Source organism: Hemicordylus capensis, chromosome 2, assembly GCF_027244095.1.
Source record: "Hemicordylus capensis ecotype Gifberg chromosome 2, rHemCap1.1.pri, whole genome shotgun sequence".
In the NCBI taxonomy this organism is placed as follows: domain Eukaryota; kingdom Metazoa; phylum Chordata; class Lepidosauria; order Squamata; family Cordylidae; genus Hemicordylus; species Hemicordylus capensis.
In genome coordinates, this window is record NC_069658.1 from 189,009,010 (window position 1) to 189,026,831 (window position 17,822).

A 17,822-nucleotide genomic window follows, 5' to 3' on the forward strand; every position below is an offset into this window, starting at 1 on the left:
GTCCTAAACTGGGGTTCTTTTAAGCACCATATGTGTTGCTCCCACCATAAATCAAAACTCAAGCATGTTGAAAGTGGTGTTTATGAACAAACACAGAAGTGGATTTTGTAGTAACTAAAGTTACTACAACCCCTGCTAACTGGGCAGAGGGGCACCTTTTACCGTGGTGATTCTCTTTATTTAGCAGGGGGAGAGTAACTGGCCCTATCCACCCCCAACACAGTACCTCCAGTGACTGCTGCTGGTGTCTATCTTGTGTTTCTTTTTAGAATGTGAGCCCTTTGGGGACAGGGAGCCATCTTATTTGTTTGATGTTTCTCTTTGTAAATTGCCCTGAGCCATTTTTGGAAGGGCAGTATAGAAATCAAAATAATAATAATAAAGTACCAGTTACGTGTCTTTCCATTTACGGTAAAGGACTAGAGCTGACACTAAGTGGAAACTGAATGTGCAAGTCTTCCTACTAAGTGCTGTAACAGGATGGTTTTCAAACAGGTTATCTACTTGAAGCCCCACTGAGCTTAGCTTGTTATGGCAGATGGCTTGCTCACCATTACCAGTACCTGCAAGGGACAGCAGTACTGCTCTGAGCTGAGTGTTCTAGAAACGTCCGTAACTTGCAGGCATTCAATGCTAGACAAGCAACTGAACCCACTTCTTGGAGGTAGTTTGACTGACAGTTTATGTACATAATCAGAACTTAAATTATATAACTGGGAACTAGATTGGGAGATGTGCCTCAGCCTACAGGAGCTTTAAAATATCATTACTCCTTGGGAGATGGAGCCACAGTTCAGCACAAGAGGCCAGCTGCAGTCCCTGGCATCTGCAGGCTAGGAAAGACTCTTGCCTGAAACCTTGTTGCAAGTCAGGTTGGATGAGTAGTCTGACTTGGTAGTAGGCAGCTTCCTATGTATGTTCCCTTGGTCTATAGTTCAACTGTATATAGTATAACTGTGGGCCGTAAGAACTGCTACTGTTCAAATTGCTACCAAACAAGTATTACAAAGCATGCAAGTTTTTAAACCTAAAGGCTCTAAGTTAGATTCACTGACACAAGCTGTAATTAAGAGATACAAACTGAATACAACTACTTTAATTGCTATAAAATGCAAGAAAACATGCATAATTGGAAATACCTTTGATAGAAGCCAATGCAAACCTAGTATAAAAGCATAATGGACAAAGATAACTCGGTGTGCCTCTGGAAGCTTCGTTTCTGAAACAAATTTTATGTATGCAGATAATCAGATTCAATCTTCTGCTGCTGATAAATCCCTTAAGTTTTTTAATAAGCAACTCATACAAAGTCACCGTGTGTGTATAAAATGCTGGGGGGAACTTAGCAAGACAGCTGTAACCATTTTCTCAGAAATTAACAGAATCAGTAATCAAGATTCAACTAATTATATTCAGATTGATTAAATGCCATCAGGTAAGTGTCAACTCTTAGCAACCACAGATTTTCTCCAGGATGAGCTGTCTTCACATTACAAACAGTAAAATGTTGTCTTTAGTGAAAGTCATGACTGGCTTGCTTTGAGTTTTACTTGACTCTTGCATCTGATTCTTCTTTTATAGGGGCTCTTGTCAGACATGTCTGCCTGAACTCAAATTATTTTGAAAAGTTCTCCTTCTGGATATATTGTGCAATCAGGCCATTAATTTAAGGTTCAGAATTAAAGGAAAACCATTTGTCAAATTTTGCTTCATTTTAATAATTCTAGACATGTAAGCTTGGCTGGTCAGTTTCTGCAGGTATGTAAACTGCTCAGAAGACTGACAGGAGGTAAACTGACTTTAACCCTTATGTATAAGTTGCTTATTGTAAAGTTGTTCAAACTAGTTATCAAAGCCTCATGGAAATCTAGACAAGATACTTGGACAAGTTTATCTGGAGATGGATACTTTTCTTAGCTTTCCCTCAACATTGGATTCAGGCAGGAACATGTGGAAGAGCTCCTTGTCCTAGCAGCTAGTCCCTATCTCCCCTCCTCCTCCCTTCTAAGCACTACTTGCCAAAGAATGGCAGAAAATAGCATATGATGAAAACAATAATGGATCCAACTTAGTCTTCCATGCAGTGGGTTTTGTTGAACCATTAGGAAACAGCAACACAGCTACATGGGATGAACTACTAATCTTCCTCCAGTCTGCTAATGGTGCATTTAAACTGCTGTTTCAGCTTAATCAGGAATAAGCAGTAGTATGTGTGCTGCAACTCAGCTGTAGAATGTGGGGCTGGGAACATGTTTCAGCTTCAAGGGTATTTCATAAAGAAACGGATCTAGCCCTCATCTTGGGATGCTTCACTAGGTAATGCCTACTGAAGGCACAGGTAGGAACATAGGAAACTGCCATATACTGAGTCAGACCATTGGTCTATCTAGCTCAGTATTGTCTTCACAGACTGGCAGCGGCTTCTCCAAGGTTGCAGGCAGGAATCTCTCTCAGCCCTATCTTGGAGAAGCCAGGGAGGGAACTTGGAGCCTAGATGTTCTTCCCAGAGCGGCTCCATCCCGAGGGGAATATCTTGCAGTGCTCACACATCAAGTCTCCCATTCATATGCAACCAGGGCAGACCTTGCTTAGCTAGGGGACAAGTCGTGCTTGCTACCACAAGACCAGCTCTCCTCTCCTGAAGTAGCTTCCAGTAGTACTGCAGCCCTTTCCAACTCCTAATGGCAAACACAGTATAAGGTACAGATAAGTGCATGAAACTAAACAATTCTGAAAATTCAGCTTTTCTTGCTGCAAGATTTCTGCTTCTGTGGTAAAACTTATCAAAATGCTGCCATTTTGTACAACATGAGAAATGAACCACCAGTGCTCATTTCATGATGTTCAAAAGGGCAGCACTGTGAGGACAGCCATCAGAAATGGGACAGACATCTGAGACCACAGCACCTCTGAGGGAGAGGGGCACAGCTTATAACCACTACTCTTGGGGAAAATGGAGCAGTTGCCGTAGAGGATGTTGGCACTAAGTCATGCTCACTTCAGAGTTGATGATTAGGAATCTAGTCCAAGTAGGCTGCTGAATGAAGTATGTTCCAAACTTGTCAGATTGAGAATCCAGCCACTTCAGGTGCTAAACCTCAAGCAAAAGAGTTTACTTGTTCTTCCCCACCAATTGTTTCATTGAACTGGAGCAATTCAAGTTGTATTGTCCTCCATCCTTTAGAGATGCTGGGCATTGCCCAGGATTTGGGTAATTTTGAGTCACTTAAGCCCAAGTGAACTTCACCAATAGCTTATACCTTCATTCGGTATCCATTGGGCTACTGAAAGGAATATTTGTAGAAGGGACAGGGCTCCTGTCAACACTTCTTAGTTCCTTGATTATTCTATTGCTCCTCCTGCCTTGTAAATGTTCCATTTACTGTCCAAGGTATGCAGTTGTCCCAGTGTGCTTTAAGAGTTTCCTTGGCTTAGAAGTTGGATTTTCTAGTGACAAACAGCACACTATCCTACCCACCTTTTTATTGTATGCAGCTTTTTAAAAAAAGACAAGCAACAATGCCACATACTAAACATCGCTACAAATTTATTACAGATTTGTCTTTCAAGTACATTTGAAAAGTAACAACCACTTTTTAAACATGTGAATACAAATTAAACACAAAAACCATACACCCTGGTGGCAATGCAGTGAGTACAAAAGGGGAGGGGAGAGAAGAAGCAGGAGTGAAGGGGGAGCAGAGAGAGAGACAGACGCAACAGAGTAGATCCTTTGCCCGTGGAGCGGTGGTAGTGGCTACTCCAGTCACAAAAGGCCCAGAGAGCTGCCCAACAGCGACAAACTGGCCCATAGCATCTCTGCTTACAAATATAGTTATTTTGCTAGAAAGGGGCCAGGCTGTAAGGCCCAGTCTCCTTGGCCAGTTTGGAAGAAAGGAAGCTCCCTGCTCTGTCGCCAGGAGATAAATATTGAAGTGGAGAAAGTTCTATTCAAGAGCAGGATGGGGGGAAAGGTGGAGGGACCTGATGCCACTTTGAGACAGCCCTCAAGAGAAGCCAATCTTAGGTGGCCTTTGAACTGGTCTATGTTCTTCTTGGTGAAGGGAACCTAGCCCAGAGTGGTTCTGCTATCTGCAGAAGAGCCAGCCAAGGGATCGATTTGTCTGCCAAATAAGGGGTGCAAAGTGGACCGCTTATCCACTGTGCTGGAGGACTAGATTCCCCAACTCAAATGCATGACAATTGTTTACAGAACAGCAGCCCTGGGGCTGGATGTTCCAATTCAAGGCTCTGACCATGACTGAAGCGAAGAGCTTTCACACTTTGGCAGGAAAAAGTCTTCAAGAAGAGAGCCAAGGCTGCTGTGAGCAAGCACAGAAGGCCAAGCGGCTCTCCCACTGACCCTCAGGGACCTTCTGAGGGCAGGCCAGAGGCCTTGATGGAAGGGAAAAATGCCACCCCTGCACAGTGATGAGAGGAGCCTAGGAACCCCACCTCCAGAGTTAGTTGCCATGCTCCAGAAGAACCCCTGCCCAGATTTAGCAGGCTCCCCCTCTGAGGAGCCATGCCAGTCCTGCCTCCAGCAGAGCATCAGAGGGGAGGCAAGCCTGGAAGCAAACAGCTCACTGGCTTGGCTGGCAGGCAGGAGAGGCAGGCTGGGGGAATTACAGCAGCTGGCACGAGGTCTTCTTGCGCCCACGCTTGGCCTGCAGGGCAGCCCGGGTGGCCATCTCAAATACTTCCCGGACTCCATCCTTCGTCTTGGCAGAGCATTCCAGGTAGCCAAAAGCGCTAATCCTGTTGGCCATGTCCCGACCCTCTTCTGGCTTCACTGGCTCCTGTGAAGGGAAAGAAAGAGGCAGTGAGGTTTCCTGGAGTCTGTCCAGTTTAGGAAGTAGGAGTGGAATCTAGCGGTCAGAGTTAGGGATGTGCACAAAACCAGCAGGGGCTGGTTTGACGATGGGGGGGGAGCTTTAAGGGTGGGGGAGTATACACTTAACACCCCCCTCCCCGCTGGTGCTTGATTTTCTAGAAGTCTGTCGGGGGCAGCAGCATACCTCCCTGGCACCCCGTTGCCCCTTTACTGGATGTAACCAGAAATACTAGATGTGCCTGCACTCGCCCAACGCACATGCATGCCGGGTGCATGTGTTCACGCCTGACGTGCACAGGCGTGTCGAGTACTTCCAGTTACATTTGATAAAGGGGGCAATGGGGTGGCAGGGAGGTACACTGCCACCTCGATGGACTTTTAGGAAATCGAGCACCAGTGTGGGAAGCGTGGCGGGGGGGGGAGTGGAGAGGAGTGCATCCTCCCTCGCCATTGAACCTCTGAGTCAGCCAGTGTTCGAACCTGTTCGGAGGCCCGTAAAAGGCCCTCCGAAAAGGTTCGTGCACAGCACTAGTTAGAGTAAGCAAACAACCAATCACAACCCTGGTCTCTATACCCATCTTTCAAAACTGGGACAGTTTTTTCTAAGCCGAAATAGTGCTCAGCCCTCGCTAGGACTGGGATCATGGAGATTTACTATGTGGCATCCTGTAAAGCAAGCACAATCTCTGCAGGCCACATAGACAGTGCTGCTATTTAAGAGCTCCTTGGAATATTAAGAACACTCCTGAGAGCTGGAATGGATCCCAGCCAGGGATGTGACATGTTCAGGCCTCACCTGCTTCATCTTGGCCAGCTCCCGTCGTGTGTGCTCATCATTACGCAGATCCTTCTTGTTCCCCACCAAGATGATAGGCACATTGGGACAGAAGTGCTTCACCTCTGGAGTCCACTTCTCAGGGATATTCTCTGCGGGGGTATAAAGACCCAGAAATCCCATAAGCATAAGCTTACACAGACACTTTGAAGCTGCCACTTGTAGATGATGTATCCCATAGCAGATTGATTCAGCTACCTCCAGATATTTGCTGAAAGGAATATGAGCACCCTCCCTCATATTTCTCCTCCCTCTTGAGATCAAAGTGGCAGCCTGGGGCATGTATGCATATGGGGCGGAGGAGAAATGGGAAGGGACAAGTGACAGAACAGCAGGTGTGTATGTGGCTTGGTGAGGGGGAATTCAGCTGTATCTCCACCAAGCAAGCTACTTTCACAGCTTAGCTCAAGGATAATGACTGCCATTTCAGAGATCTCAAACTGCTGAAGACAGACTAGAAAAAAAGGACTCGATATCTCTGGACTTTACACTCAGCCACACCCCCACACACAGAAGAGGTAAGAACTTACCTAAACTGTCAGGGCTGTCAATGGAGAAGCACATGAGGATGACGTCTGTGTCGGGGTAAGAGAGCGGTCTCAAACGGTCATAGTCCTCTTGGCCAGCTGTATCCCACAGGGCAAGCTCTACCTGTACAAGTAGAAATGTAGCAGCTTAGGAGGGGCATGTCCTTGAAGTGCTGTCACTGTCACCCCATTAGCTCAAACTCAAGTTCTGAAATCGAGTGGCTCGACCCACTACACTCTTAAAACGCTCCGGTGAACCAGAATTGAATCAGCATGAGAGGATGCTGGTACTACCTGAATTAAGCCAAACCAATTCCTGTTTTTGCTCTTTGGACAGAGGGAAGACAGACAAAAAAGGGCTGTTTCACATATTACTTTGACCAACCCAGAGAAAGGAAGCATCTTTTACATGCACCAAGAGGTGAATGCCCAAGACAGTTTTTAAAAGGCAGCTTCATACAATGCTCGACATGTTCTATTTTCAGAATTAATCTCCTCAGAAAAAGAACAAGTCAAAGGATCTCTTTCCTTTCTCAAACACATCCAAATTGTTACCACTAAAAATAAATTTTATTGCTACCCCTTCCTATCAGCTGCACTTCACGCTTTTCATGGATGGGGAAATAGGTTTAGGGAAATGGATGGGGAATCTAAACCTAGTAAAAAGGTCTACTTTTTCAGGCTCCTTGTTGATACCACATGGGCAAAATGGATATTTTCTGAGGCCAGTTTGATGCCTAAACTGTTAAATATTATTTATCTTGTTTATTTCTCTATGTAAACTGCTTTGAGAACTTTGGTTGAAGAGTAGTATATGAATATTCACAGTAGTAGTAGTATATAGTTCACTCCCTGGGAAGACCTTATGTGGAGTCACATGCAGGCCATGGGGGCCTCTGGAGTACTGTCCTCCATGGTTTCCTTCCTTCCTGGGAGAGCCCTGAGATAGTCCCTTCTAGGTGGTCTCTGGGATTAACTGTGGGCCCTCAGCTGTTGCCCACAGATGCCAGCTCTGGACAGGTCTTACCAGCCATCTTCCCACCATCCATATCACTCAACACAAGCTCTGTCCCAGAAGTCTGAGACACAGACAATCACCTCGCTTACTGGACCACAAATGTTGATGAAGCATTAAAACTGGGCCGAGTTAGCATCTGAACTTGGGCCCCTCAAATATTCACTAGACCTTCAGTATTTCTCTTTCCCTCTGTTCCATGAAAGTTGTACCTACCGAGGGTTGCTGTGCTGAGAAACAAAATAATTCACTAAGTGTAGTTTTTGATTAATCCTTCCAACTTCAGTTCTGCAGCTGTTGGACTAAAGCCACAGTAGCCAATAGTTGGGGATGATGAGAGCTGCAGTCAAATGTCTGCAGAAAGGCCAAAGTTGTGCACCCCTGTTCCAAGACATGATCTGTCCTCTGAATTAAATGCATCCCCTTCAGCAAGAGCCTGCTGAACGTTACTGTGCTAAATTCATCTAATTTTGATACTACTACTACAGCTACTTATATTCTGCTCTTCAACAAAAATGTTCTCAAAACAGTTTACATAGGACAAAAATAATATGATGGTTCCTTGTCCAGAAAAGGCTCAGTCTAAAAAGAAACAAAAAAGGTAGGCACCAGAAACAGCCACTGAAGGGATACTGTGCTGTTGGATCACTTTTCCACAGTAGTGCCCCAAAATGTGTACAATTAACAGCAATTCACCAAAATTTTAATTTAAAAGGAACACATATAGACTCTAACAGACTAAAAGAGGACAGCAGCAGTCAACTAATACCCCTAGACTTCTACAATCCTAAAAACTTCAGCACACAAATGCTTGCCAGAACAAAACAATCTTGGTCAAGTGACAAGAGGTGGCCAGTGAGGGAACCTGCTGAACCTCTAGCGGGAAGGAATTCTATACTTAAGTGCCACTGCCAAAAAGGCCCTGTCCAGAGTCTCCGCAAGTAAAGCTCTGAAGGAAACCGGACACAAAGCCAATGCGCAGCTGACGTGTTTTGAGGGAAAAGAAATTGCCCAAGGTAGTGTGCTCACAAACTTTTAATGCAGAAGGACTAGGTTCTAGCTTCATACAATAATGGGAAAGCATTACCTGCTTTCCATCCACCTCTATGTCAGCCACATAGTTCTCAAAGACAGTGGGGACATAGACCTCTGGAAATTGATCCTTGCTGAAGACAATAAGGAGGCAGGTCTTTCCACAAGCTCCATCTCCCACGATGACAAGTTTCTTGCGTATGGCAGCCATCTCTGCTGAAGTGAAAAAGAACAATTTTCATTAAGACAGACAATACAGCTCTGGTAAGCTAGCAGTTTTACGGCAGGATGGCGATTCATGGTCTCCACCCATACTCCAAAGTCAGCAAGACTCTTCATCAGAGATTCAATTCCCTTAACACAATCTTCTTCCCTCTGAGCTAACAAGTGTGTGTGTGTGTGGGGGGGGGGCAACTGGGCAGCTGCATTTACACCCTGAAGCCGCCAGTTACCAATCCCTACACTACAGATTAAAGCCAGGCGTGCACAACTCAAATGCCCCGGTGGGCCTGAACCAACCATGACTTGCTGCATGGGGCCGAGGTCAATTTAATGCACATTAATTACTACAATACAATCAATTATTTAAAATATTAATAAAAGTCAGGGGGCAGAGGGTTGGAGTCCAGGGGAAAGGCAAGGGGACAGAGGGATGGTGTCAGCAGGCTTCATTCGGGGGGCAGGGGACATTTGGTCTCAAGTGGCCGACTACATTGAGCTGCTGCCACTCATCAGTGGGAAAGGCCAAGAGCTCTTTCGTGGCTCCTGCTGTTGCTGCAGGATATTCCTTTCTGGGGGCCAGCAAAAAAGTCCCCGTGGTCCAAATTTGGCCCGCAGGCCTTATGTTGTACAAGCCTGGATTAAACACTACAGATGAAACATCAAGTGAATTTCAAGCAACAATCTCAGAAGGAAGCAGAGGTCCCTAAGGAACAAGCTGGAACCCTGTATGAACCCAAATATTAGAATTAGCTCTCTTCTACACAGCTAGTATAGAGTAGTGGTTAAGATAAGTGCAAGCATTGCACATGCAGCTTCCACAGATCCATGCTATGCCAACGCTGCACAACTACGCTTTCTCCACAGTACATCTAGTAGGCTTTGACATAACACACATGGGCTATTGATCTGCATCAATCCTACACTTCTGTCAACCTGGCCCACAAGCTGAACCAGGCTATGCAAGTGGCCGCAAGACATGGCCACTGTTTACACAAAGATTCCCCAGCCCTGTGGCACTTTGGGCTTTGCTCTGACGAAAGGGGTTCTTCTACTCTGCAAGCTTTCATCAATTTAAATGGTATGTCAACCAACTAACTCTTCAGTCAGATTCAGCCCTGACTGGTAGAGCAGAGGCTGGAAAAATGAGGAACTCGGTGCTGTGAGTGCAAATACTGATTTTAAACATTGTTTATGTTGTGTTTATATCAAGGTTGTTGCAAGCCAACCTGAGGGCTCTTGGTAGCTGAACTGGCAGAATATAAACCTGAAAATGAAAACATGCACATACATGAGAAGGCGAAAAGGCTTTTGTGCAAGGCAAAATCACCCCAAGAATAGTATGCTCAGAAACGTCATCAATACAGAAGCAATAAGCTTTGACCTCACACACAATAACGGGAAAGAGCACCAAGTACAGCCCCAGAGCTAGTTTACCTCCCTGCTGAGCACATAGTAATTCTCTCTAATCCTGCAAGCTGCTCCTATGACAAAATGTTGGTAGAAACCTTTCCTCTACTACACATCTATGCAATGTGTAGACTTCGTTATCCCTGAGGTGGTGAACCTGTATCCAGGCTCTGCCACTTCAAATTGCAGGTGAAGGTTCACATGAATGAATCACAAACTAAGATCAAGCAATAAATAAATTTCCCACACACACAGAAAGTCGGTATGTCAAAGGAAGTAGCTACAGTAGATATCTCAATTAATTTCCTATATACAAGAGCATTATTCCCCACCTCTGACCTGAAGTGGTATAGCCCAGGCACTGGTTCACCACAAGATCTAGGTCTTAGATATGGGCAGACATAATGATTTTTGGGATCTACAGCAAATCTGTATTACAGGAAACAAGAAATGGTCTCCTATGCTGTCTCCATGTTAGGGTTGTCACTGTACAAGCATTTCTGCAAGTGAACGCTATATAAAGGCAACTTCCCCACAAGATGAAGCTACGCTCACTCACACAACTCAAGGCATGGGCCCACAAGAGACAAGGAACAATAAGTGATATTTTCTTCTACACAGGCATATGATATATCATGGCGGGTGTGGGGTGAGTTATTTTTTAACGAACTATGCATCTTTCAAATAGATAGGTCCCTGTAGGAATACAGCATGCTCTAACACAGGGGTAGGCAACCTTTGACACTCCCACTGTTGACGAACTACAAGTCCTATCATTACCAGCCACAACTGTGAAGAAGCTGAAGTGCAAGGTTGCCTACCCTGATCTAACACATATGAAAGATCTTGGAGGTGGGATGAGAAGAATCAAATAGATCAAGCCAGCCAAGGGAAATGCATCAACATTAAAAGTCAGACCCTGCAATACACATAAATATAATTATTTCCAACCTTCCCATAAATACACTCAGCATTATTACAGAAAATCATAGCATTCAGAATGTTTCAATTCTTCTAACAGCCCTGTAAGGTAAAGTCAGTGTTGCTATTCCTATACTACATATGGTAGTGGGGTGGGGGAGAGAGGAACATAGGAAGCTGCCATATACTGAGTCAGACCTTTGGTCTATCTAGCTCATTATTGTCTATACAGACTGGCAGCAGCTTCTCCAAGGTTGCAGGCAGGAGTCTCTCTCAGCACTATCTTGGAGATGTTGCCAGGGAGGGAACTTGGAACCTTCTGTTCTTCCCAGAGTGGCTCCATCCCCTGAGGGGAATATCTTACAGTGCTCACACTTCTAGTCTCCCATTCATATGCAACCAGGGCAGACCCTACTTAGCTAAGGGGACAAGTCATGCTTGCTACCACAAGACCAGTTCTCCTCCTTAGGCCAAGGCTAAGACGTAACAACTTACCTAAAACCACTTTACAGCAAAAGTACCGTCTTAGCCACCACAGCATTCTATTACAACCATCAGAGCCTACAGAAAACAGCACCACGCCTTAATATTGTTGACATTTAGCGAACATTTCAAAATGATATACTGCTCTGATATATGACATATAAAGTGGAATATAATCCATCAGCTAGAAACATATCAAAGATCCTTTCAAAAACTGGAAAGCATTGCTTGGCTTATAAATATTAAGCAGCATTCATGAAAAGCTCATCCTTGTTTAAAAGGAGAATGGCATGCAACACAATCCTATGTGCATTTACTAGGCTCCATGGAGTTCAACAGGGCTCACTCCCATGCAAGCATGCATAGCATTGCAGCCTTAATTTAGGAGAGTCAAATGAGCTTATGCATGGCATGTGTAGTTTAACCAATGCATTTCCAACACTAATATAGTTTAGGCTTCTAATATGCAGAGAATAATGAAAGAGGAATGGTAGTTCTTGTTAAATTGGTTGAAGAATAGATTTTGCATCCAATTGTCCTATGAGCATCTAAAGTACTAATAAAGAAGCTGAAATGCCAATCCTGGTCATTCTTTATCCAAATAAATATCTTCCTGGCAAAAGAAAAAAGAAAGAAAGTAAAAATGGCCTGACCACATGCACCAAGAAGACACATACTATACTGGCAACTGCCATATTGAAACAGCTTATTATGAAAGGGCATCAAGGAGTTGCCGCTGACACTTCCTCCAGTTTGACTCATCCAATCCAGAACAGAAGTGTTTTTCTCTAGGAAAGTGTTCCCTGCCCAGTTCTAAAACTTGGCACTGGGGATTCAGAGCACAGTCTAGTATAGCTGGAAGCATGCATGTCGATTTTAAGGCCAGAAGGTTTGTATGCCAGGGTGTGAGGTTAGGATGGAAGGAACAGAACACCCTGGTGACTAACTGCTTTGGATGTGCATTAAGAGAGTATTTAAAGTCAGATGTTACACCCTTATCTGGAGAGCGAAACTTTTTCTTATTCACTTCAAAAGAAAGTGTTTCGTCTGCTTGGCCAAGACTTACATCGCTTGCTTTTTTAGGAGGATTTTAAGGCCAGGAATCAAACTGAACTCCAGATCAATCCTCTGGAGAGATTTTTCACTGCTCAAGTATCGTCGATTACTGCTAGAAATGCCACATCTAGAGATTTTTTCTTTTTTTTCTTCTATAGCTACGAGAAGCTCCTGAAGGGAAAACAGAAAGCCGTTGATCTAAAATTAGGAACAGATTATTTTATGGGTTCTTAATTTGCAAAGCTCAACCAACATTCAACTTTAGGGTAATCTTCCTCTTAGCAGAAGACTCCAATGGTTGTAAGTTTGCCAGAAACTAAATCTACAGAACAAGTTATTCTTATCTAACACATGATTAGGGCCAACATCCTCCAGTGACTCAGCAAGCTGGAAAACACACTTATTGTGGTATAAGAAGAGGGAGGAGGAGGAACATAAATATACAGAAAGAATCTAAAGAAAAACATCAATCTCCTAATCCTCCAAAGTAGTGCTCAAATTCTAGTAGAAGTAATCCAGACTGACCCTCCTTAGGGTCTCATCTCATCTGAGCAATAAATATTCAAGAATTCAGTTGCCCTCTTACTCCCATGCAATGGAACCTTCTTCCATAAAAGAGAAACAATTATTTGTTGCTTCCTCTTTAATTGTCACATGAATACAGATCATTTTCCCATTCTTTCAACAGGAAGGAGGTGGCCATCCCCCTTCCCCACACTCTTGCCCTCAACAGAGTAGTAAAAGTGACACCTATCCATATAAGACAATGGAGAAATCCAGAACTTTATCACTGTAGTGACGTGACAGTATCATGCCTCCCTCAAAAGTAGAAGCTCATTTTAAAAAATCCAGATACCCTTGTGTAAGAAAAAAGGCAATTTAAAAAACTTTTTAACACTTCAATTGCCTCCCATGCCCCCACAATGTTTCCTGTGCTTGGTAGGTGAGAAGAGAACTTTCCACCATGATTGTCTCTACATTACTGGTGGGCAGATGAGGCTGAAAGATATAGATGTTAAGCCCATTCTACAAGAAGTGTGGGCTGAGGCTTAAAGAGTGGTTTATGACAATCCCATAACATGTTATCCTCATACTGCAGGCTGGGGAAGATAGCTGAGTAACTTAGGCATAACCCAAGAAATCTGAAGGCTGAGGAAATAGGTTTTTCCACTGGGAAAACAGTATGTTTTGGAGGAAAGCACAGAACAAAGTTGTATGCAATTTCCCCCCCCTCAGAATTACAGAAGTCTTATTAAAAGTTGTGCTCTATTGTTATACAGCTGCAGAACTCCTAGATCCAAGATTTAAAATGAAAAAAACATTAGTGTTAACAGCATTGCTATTCTGTGTGCTTGGATGAAACCACAAGCAATGCCCATTGGACCAAACTAAAGAGTTTCTCAAACACATTTCTCCTGCAACAGTGTGACAAAGTCTTTTTGTAATAGCCTCTTACTTTTCTTACTTGCCTCAGGTTTTACCATCTTTTAGTGTGCATGCATGTGATCACAGACAGGTGAAAATCTTGATTCATGCAAACCTATTTTCTGTACGAAGCACAAAGCAAAAGTTCTGAACTTGATAATTTGGATGCCAATTGTTAAAAGCACCAAACGTTAGTTTGTTCCTTGTATTTTCAAGCATACATTATTTATAGAGATGGAGAAAAATAAAAACACATATGGGCTCAAGAAAGCTACTTATTTCTGTAGTTACTATGACACTTGCAGCCGGCTCCTCTGCATATTTACACTGAAACAAGACCTAGCAAGTTCAGTCAGACTCACTCCAAATTAAGTCTGCACAGAATTACTGTCTTTGTGTAATTCTACTACTAATATCCAAGTGTATTGGCATTCCTTAACTATATTATAGGAATGCTTATTTCCTATAGCCAGTGTGGTGTAGTGGTTAGAATGTTGGATTAGGACTGGAGAGACCAGAGTTCTAATCCCCATTCAGCCATGAAACTCAATGGGTGATTCTGGGCCAATCATGTATCTCTCAACCTAATCTACCTCACAGGGTTGTTGTGAGGATAAATAACCATGTACACCGCTCTGGGCTCCTTCAAGGAAGAGCAGGATATAAATGTAAAAGTAAATTTTCTCAGCCTTTTCTCCAATATGGATTTCTCCAGTTTCCATATAATGCTGAGTTTTACATACTGCTTAAGATGTTGACTTTTTTAAAAGTTTAGTTTATGCAGTGGGGAAATGACTCAACTAGCAAGCTAGAGGTTGCCGGTTCGAATCCCCACTGGTATGTTTCCCAGCAATATATGAAGATGCTGAAAGGCATCATTTCACACTGTGTGAGAGATGGCAATGGTAAACCCCTCCTGTATTCTACCAAAGACAACCACATGGCTCCGTGGTCGCCAGGAATCAATACTGACTCAATGGCACACTTTACCTTCACTATATTATTTGTGGTTTCTATTTTCAACTTAAGCCTGCTTTCCCTATTTTTCAAACCACCACAAATTTACTTAGGAAAAATGTTAGTGTAACATTGCAACTTCCTCTAACACTGGCTATATGTGTAATTGCCATTTAAATAAAGCTAAGGTACTTATACCTAGCAATCCAGTTTTAAGTGCTAGATTATATACAATATATTTCGTTTTGTTAGAGTATGAAATATTGCTTATATTTCAATCTTTCCTCATCTAAGGTATTCCCCCACACCAGAAGAGATGGGAGAAGAAAAGCAGTTTTTGTCCTATGATTTTAAAGTGCCCAGAAACTGCACATCCTTAGAAAATCATGAAATGCAAGGTACTTCACTGTTAGTATTCCCATACTGAAGGTTGTGGTGGGGCAGTTTCAATCATTTTGTACCACCATCTCCACATTTTGGATGGAAGGTTGATATGCGGCAGCTTACTTCAACTCTCTAGTAACAGCGTCAATAATTGAACTGATCTTTTATTAGCAAGATACATAATCAAAAATATAGGTCACCATCTTATCAAGAGACAGGCAAGTAAAACAGTTACACACAATACAGGAAGATATTTCATGCGAACTCGTTTCGCTAAAGAGTATCCTGTGTCCAGGTCAGCTGAAAGCAGGCAAGACAACGATACACCCCAGATTTCAGCCAAGATAATTCTAGTTTATGCCATTTGTCTTGCCCCGATCAAAACTCTCTCTCCAACGCAGCACTCACTTGAACGCAGACTGCTTTCACCATCTTAACACTATAAAATGGAGCTACCAAGTCAAACCGGAAACCAGGGGGCGTGTGTTACTCTGGGGTTTTTTAATCTGTCACCCCCTCATTTTATAGTACCACGGCGCGCATGCGCGAAGGAGCCCTAAACTCCACACCCCAGCCTCATAACTACACCCCGAGTCGGAGGATTCCGCCCAATCAAGCCCTCCTCAGGCATCTTTCAACGCGCCCCCCGCCGGGTGCTCGCGACCCACCCTGTCCTCAACCGTCCCCTTTATTTCGCGCATGCGTTTAACAGCCTCCTCAGTTCCGCTCTTCTCTCCCCACCCCCAATCCAACTTTCCACCAACGGCTTTTTAAAGGAACCCAATACTATCGACTGCTACTTGGGGCGTGGGGGGGATAGTCAGTTCACGTTCATCATAAAGATAACTATTTCCAACCTAGCCACCGCCACAGCGTTCGTCTTACCGGGTTCAATCAGCTGCCTTCACTGCCGGCTCCGCCCGGCTCACCCGCCGCCGCCCGGAGTCTCCACAGCTGCCCCCTCACAAACCCCACCTACGTGTGATTGACAGAAAGTACTAGCCTATTGTAGAGTACTACACAAGCGTCTCCTCCCGTCACTGTCGTACAAATGAGGGAGGATCACAAGCTTGAACCACCCCACATCAGATTGGCACAAGACGGAAGCCAATGGAAAAGTATCGTTCTCCCTTAACTCGAGGTTTTCCGCGTCATCGGGCGCTGCCTGATTCCGGAATGATAAACCTCAGCAACCAATCGTCACCCTCTCCTAAACAGCCTGATAGGCAGATACAATCAGCCAATCGCAGCTGGCATAGGCAGATATCTGCCCAATGGAAGACGGAGGACGGGATTTCTCCTATAGTTTGGCGGGGACTGACAGTCTACCCTGGCCAATTGAAGCATGTTATGAACGAACAAATCCTTGTGATTTCCCGGCAAAGGCTGGACTAAAGCCTTAGAAGGCACTGCCCATTCAGTAACATGTGGCTATCAGTAACCAATAGCAACAAGTTTCTCCCAGTTCTTCCGCTCCGTTTCAAGCTTCGCTTCGCGCCCAGTTGTTGCTTGGGGATGGGCAGACAAACCGGACTGGCTCGGCGGCCATCTTGGGAGTCTCCATCCGTAGCGCCGCCCACAGGCTCGAGTGGCAATGCAGCCCTTTACCCTTCGCCTCGTCAACGTAATCAGGACTTTATGCAAATGAGGCCTCCCGCCATTGACTCAGATAATTTGAGCGGCGGCTGTGCTGTCCCCTTCACCTTTGACCACGGAGGAGCCCTGGCCAAGAGCAAATTCTTTCCCACACGCTCAAGAACAGAAGCTCGTTTCGTTTCTGGACGAAACTTGAAGCCACACGCCACTTGCCCGAGAAACGGTGTTGCTTTGAAAGGAGTGCGCCCGCCCGCTCTTGGCCTGCATCACTGCCGCAGCCACGGGGCTGCCTAGACAGAGGCTACAGCTTGAACTCGCTCCGTTCATCATGACGAGCCGCTATGCTCCAGGAGATGGTTGGCTTGCAAACGCTCCAGCCAGTCGGTTCAAGAGGCCCCAGGCGGCTACGGAAAGTGTGGAAGGATGTACCGTGGGGACAAAAAAGCTCGAAGCATCGCCTGTGGAAACTGGCATACTCAAGAGCGGCAGTAGCAGAAGTCATCGCCGTGGCTTGGGTACGAACTGATTTTCTTCCAAGACCAAGTGGAATACAGGTTTAGAAGAATGGCAAGGATGACCCTGGTGCGGGCGTCAGCTTTCTCTCCCCTGTGCCTCGAGAAAGGCATAAGCAATCATTCATTCAGAGATACGGCAGGCAGATGCTTTTTGGGAGCAAGCCACTGAGTTAAGACCAAGGGACAGCTCCCATCATAAGAGGACGCACAAGCAGGTTTTACTAGAGACGGGGGGAGAGTTGTCTCAGCCGTCTGTAGCCATCTTTAGTTTCTTATGCCACAGAACTGAGGAGCAGCAGCAATTCTGGAGCCCCACAAATGCTTTTCTATATTATTATTATTATTATTATTATTTTTACATTTATTTCCCACTCTTCCTCCAAGGAGCCCAGAGCGGTGTACTACATTTTCTCTTTCACAACAACCCTGTCAAGTAGATTAGGCTGAGAGAGAAGTGACTGGCCCAGAGTCACCTGAGCTAGTTTCATGGCTGAATGGGGATTTGAACTCGGGTGTCCCTGATCCTAGTCCAGCACTCTAACTACTACACCACACTGGCTCTCATAGGCCTAAGGCCAGGTCTATAGAAAGAAGTACAGCAGCTCTAGGACCC

General features: G+C 44.6%; 1 protein-coding gene across 4 annotated transcripts; it reads right to left on the reverse strand.

Annotated features, from left to right (window-relative positions):
* Positions 1 to 3,527: 3,527 nt before the first annotated feature.
* On the reverse strand, positions 3,528 to 16,267 carry LOC128346925 (transforming protein RhoA-like). 4 transcript variants are annotated; one of them, XM_053300725.1, is made up of 6 exons: positions 15,984 to 16,267; positions 12,343 to 12,503; positions 8,299 to 8,456; positions 6,200 to 6,320; positions 5,631 to 5,761; positions 3,528 to 4,799 (listed from the first exon to the last, which is right to left on the reverse strand). In XM_053300725.1, exons 3-6 carry the CDS (start codon positions 8,452 to 8,454, stop codon positions 4,626 to 4,628), a joined length of 582 nt encoding a protein of 193 aa, XP_053156700.1. In that variant the 5' UTR covers positions 8,455 to 8,456; positions 12,343 to 12,503; positions 15,984 to 16,267; the 3' UTR covers positions 3,528 to 4,625. The 4 variants fall into 4 exon arrangements, with proteins under 4 accessions (XP_053156700.1, XP_053156701.1, XP_053156699.1 ...); XM_053300726.1 differs by having other exon boundaries at positions 8,299 to 8,459; XM_053300724.1 differs by lacking the exon at positions 12,343 to 12,503 and having other exon boundaries at positions 15,984 to 16,266.
* Between the last annotated feature and the right edge of the window lie 1,555 nt (positions 16,268 to 17,822).

Excerpts from the sequence above, each read along its gene's own strand:
- LOC128346925 (XM_053300725.1), bottom strand. The coding sequence starts at position 8,454 with ATGGCTGCCATACGCAAGAAACTTGTCATCGTGGGAGATGGAGCTTGT. Across the intron at positions 6,321-8,298 it reads TAGAGGTGGATGGAAAGCAG|GTAGAGCTTGCCCTGTGGGA; the intron begins GTAATGCTTTCC and ends CTACTTGTACAG. Across the intron at positions 5,762-6,199 it reads TGACAGCCCTGACAGTTTAG|AGAATATCCCTGAGAAGTGG; the intron begins GTAAGTTCTTAC and ends ATACCCCCGCAG.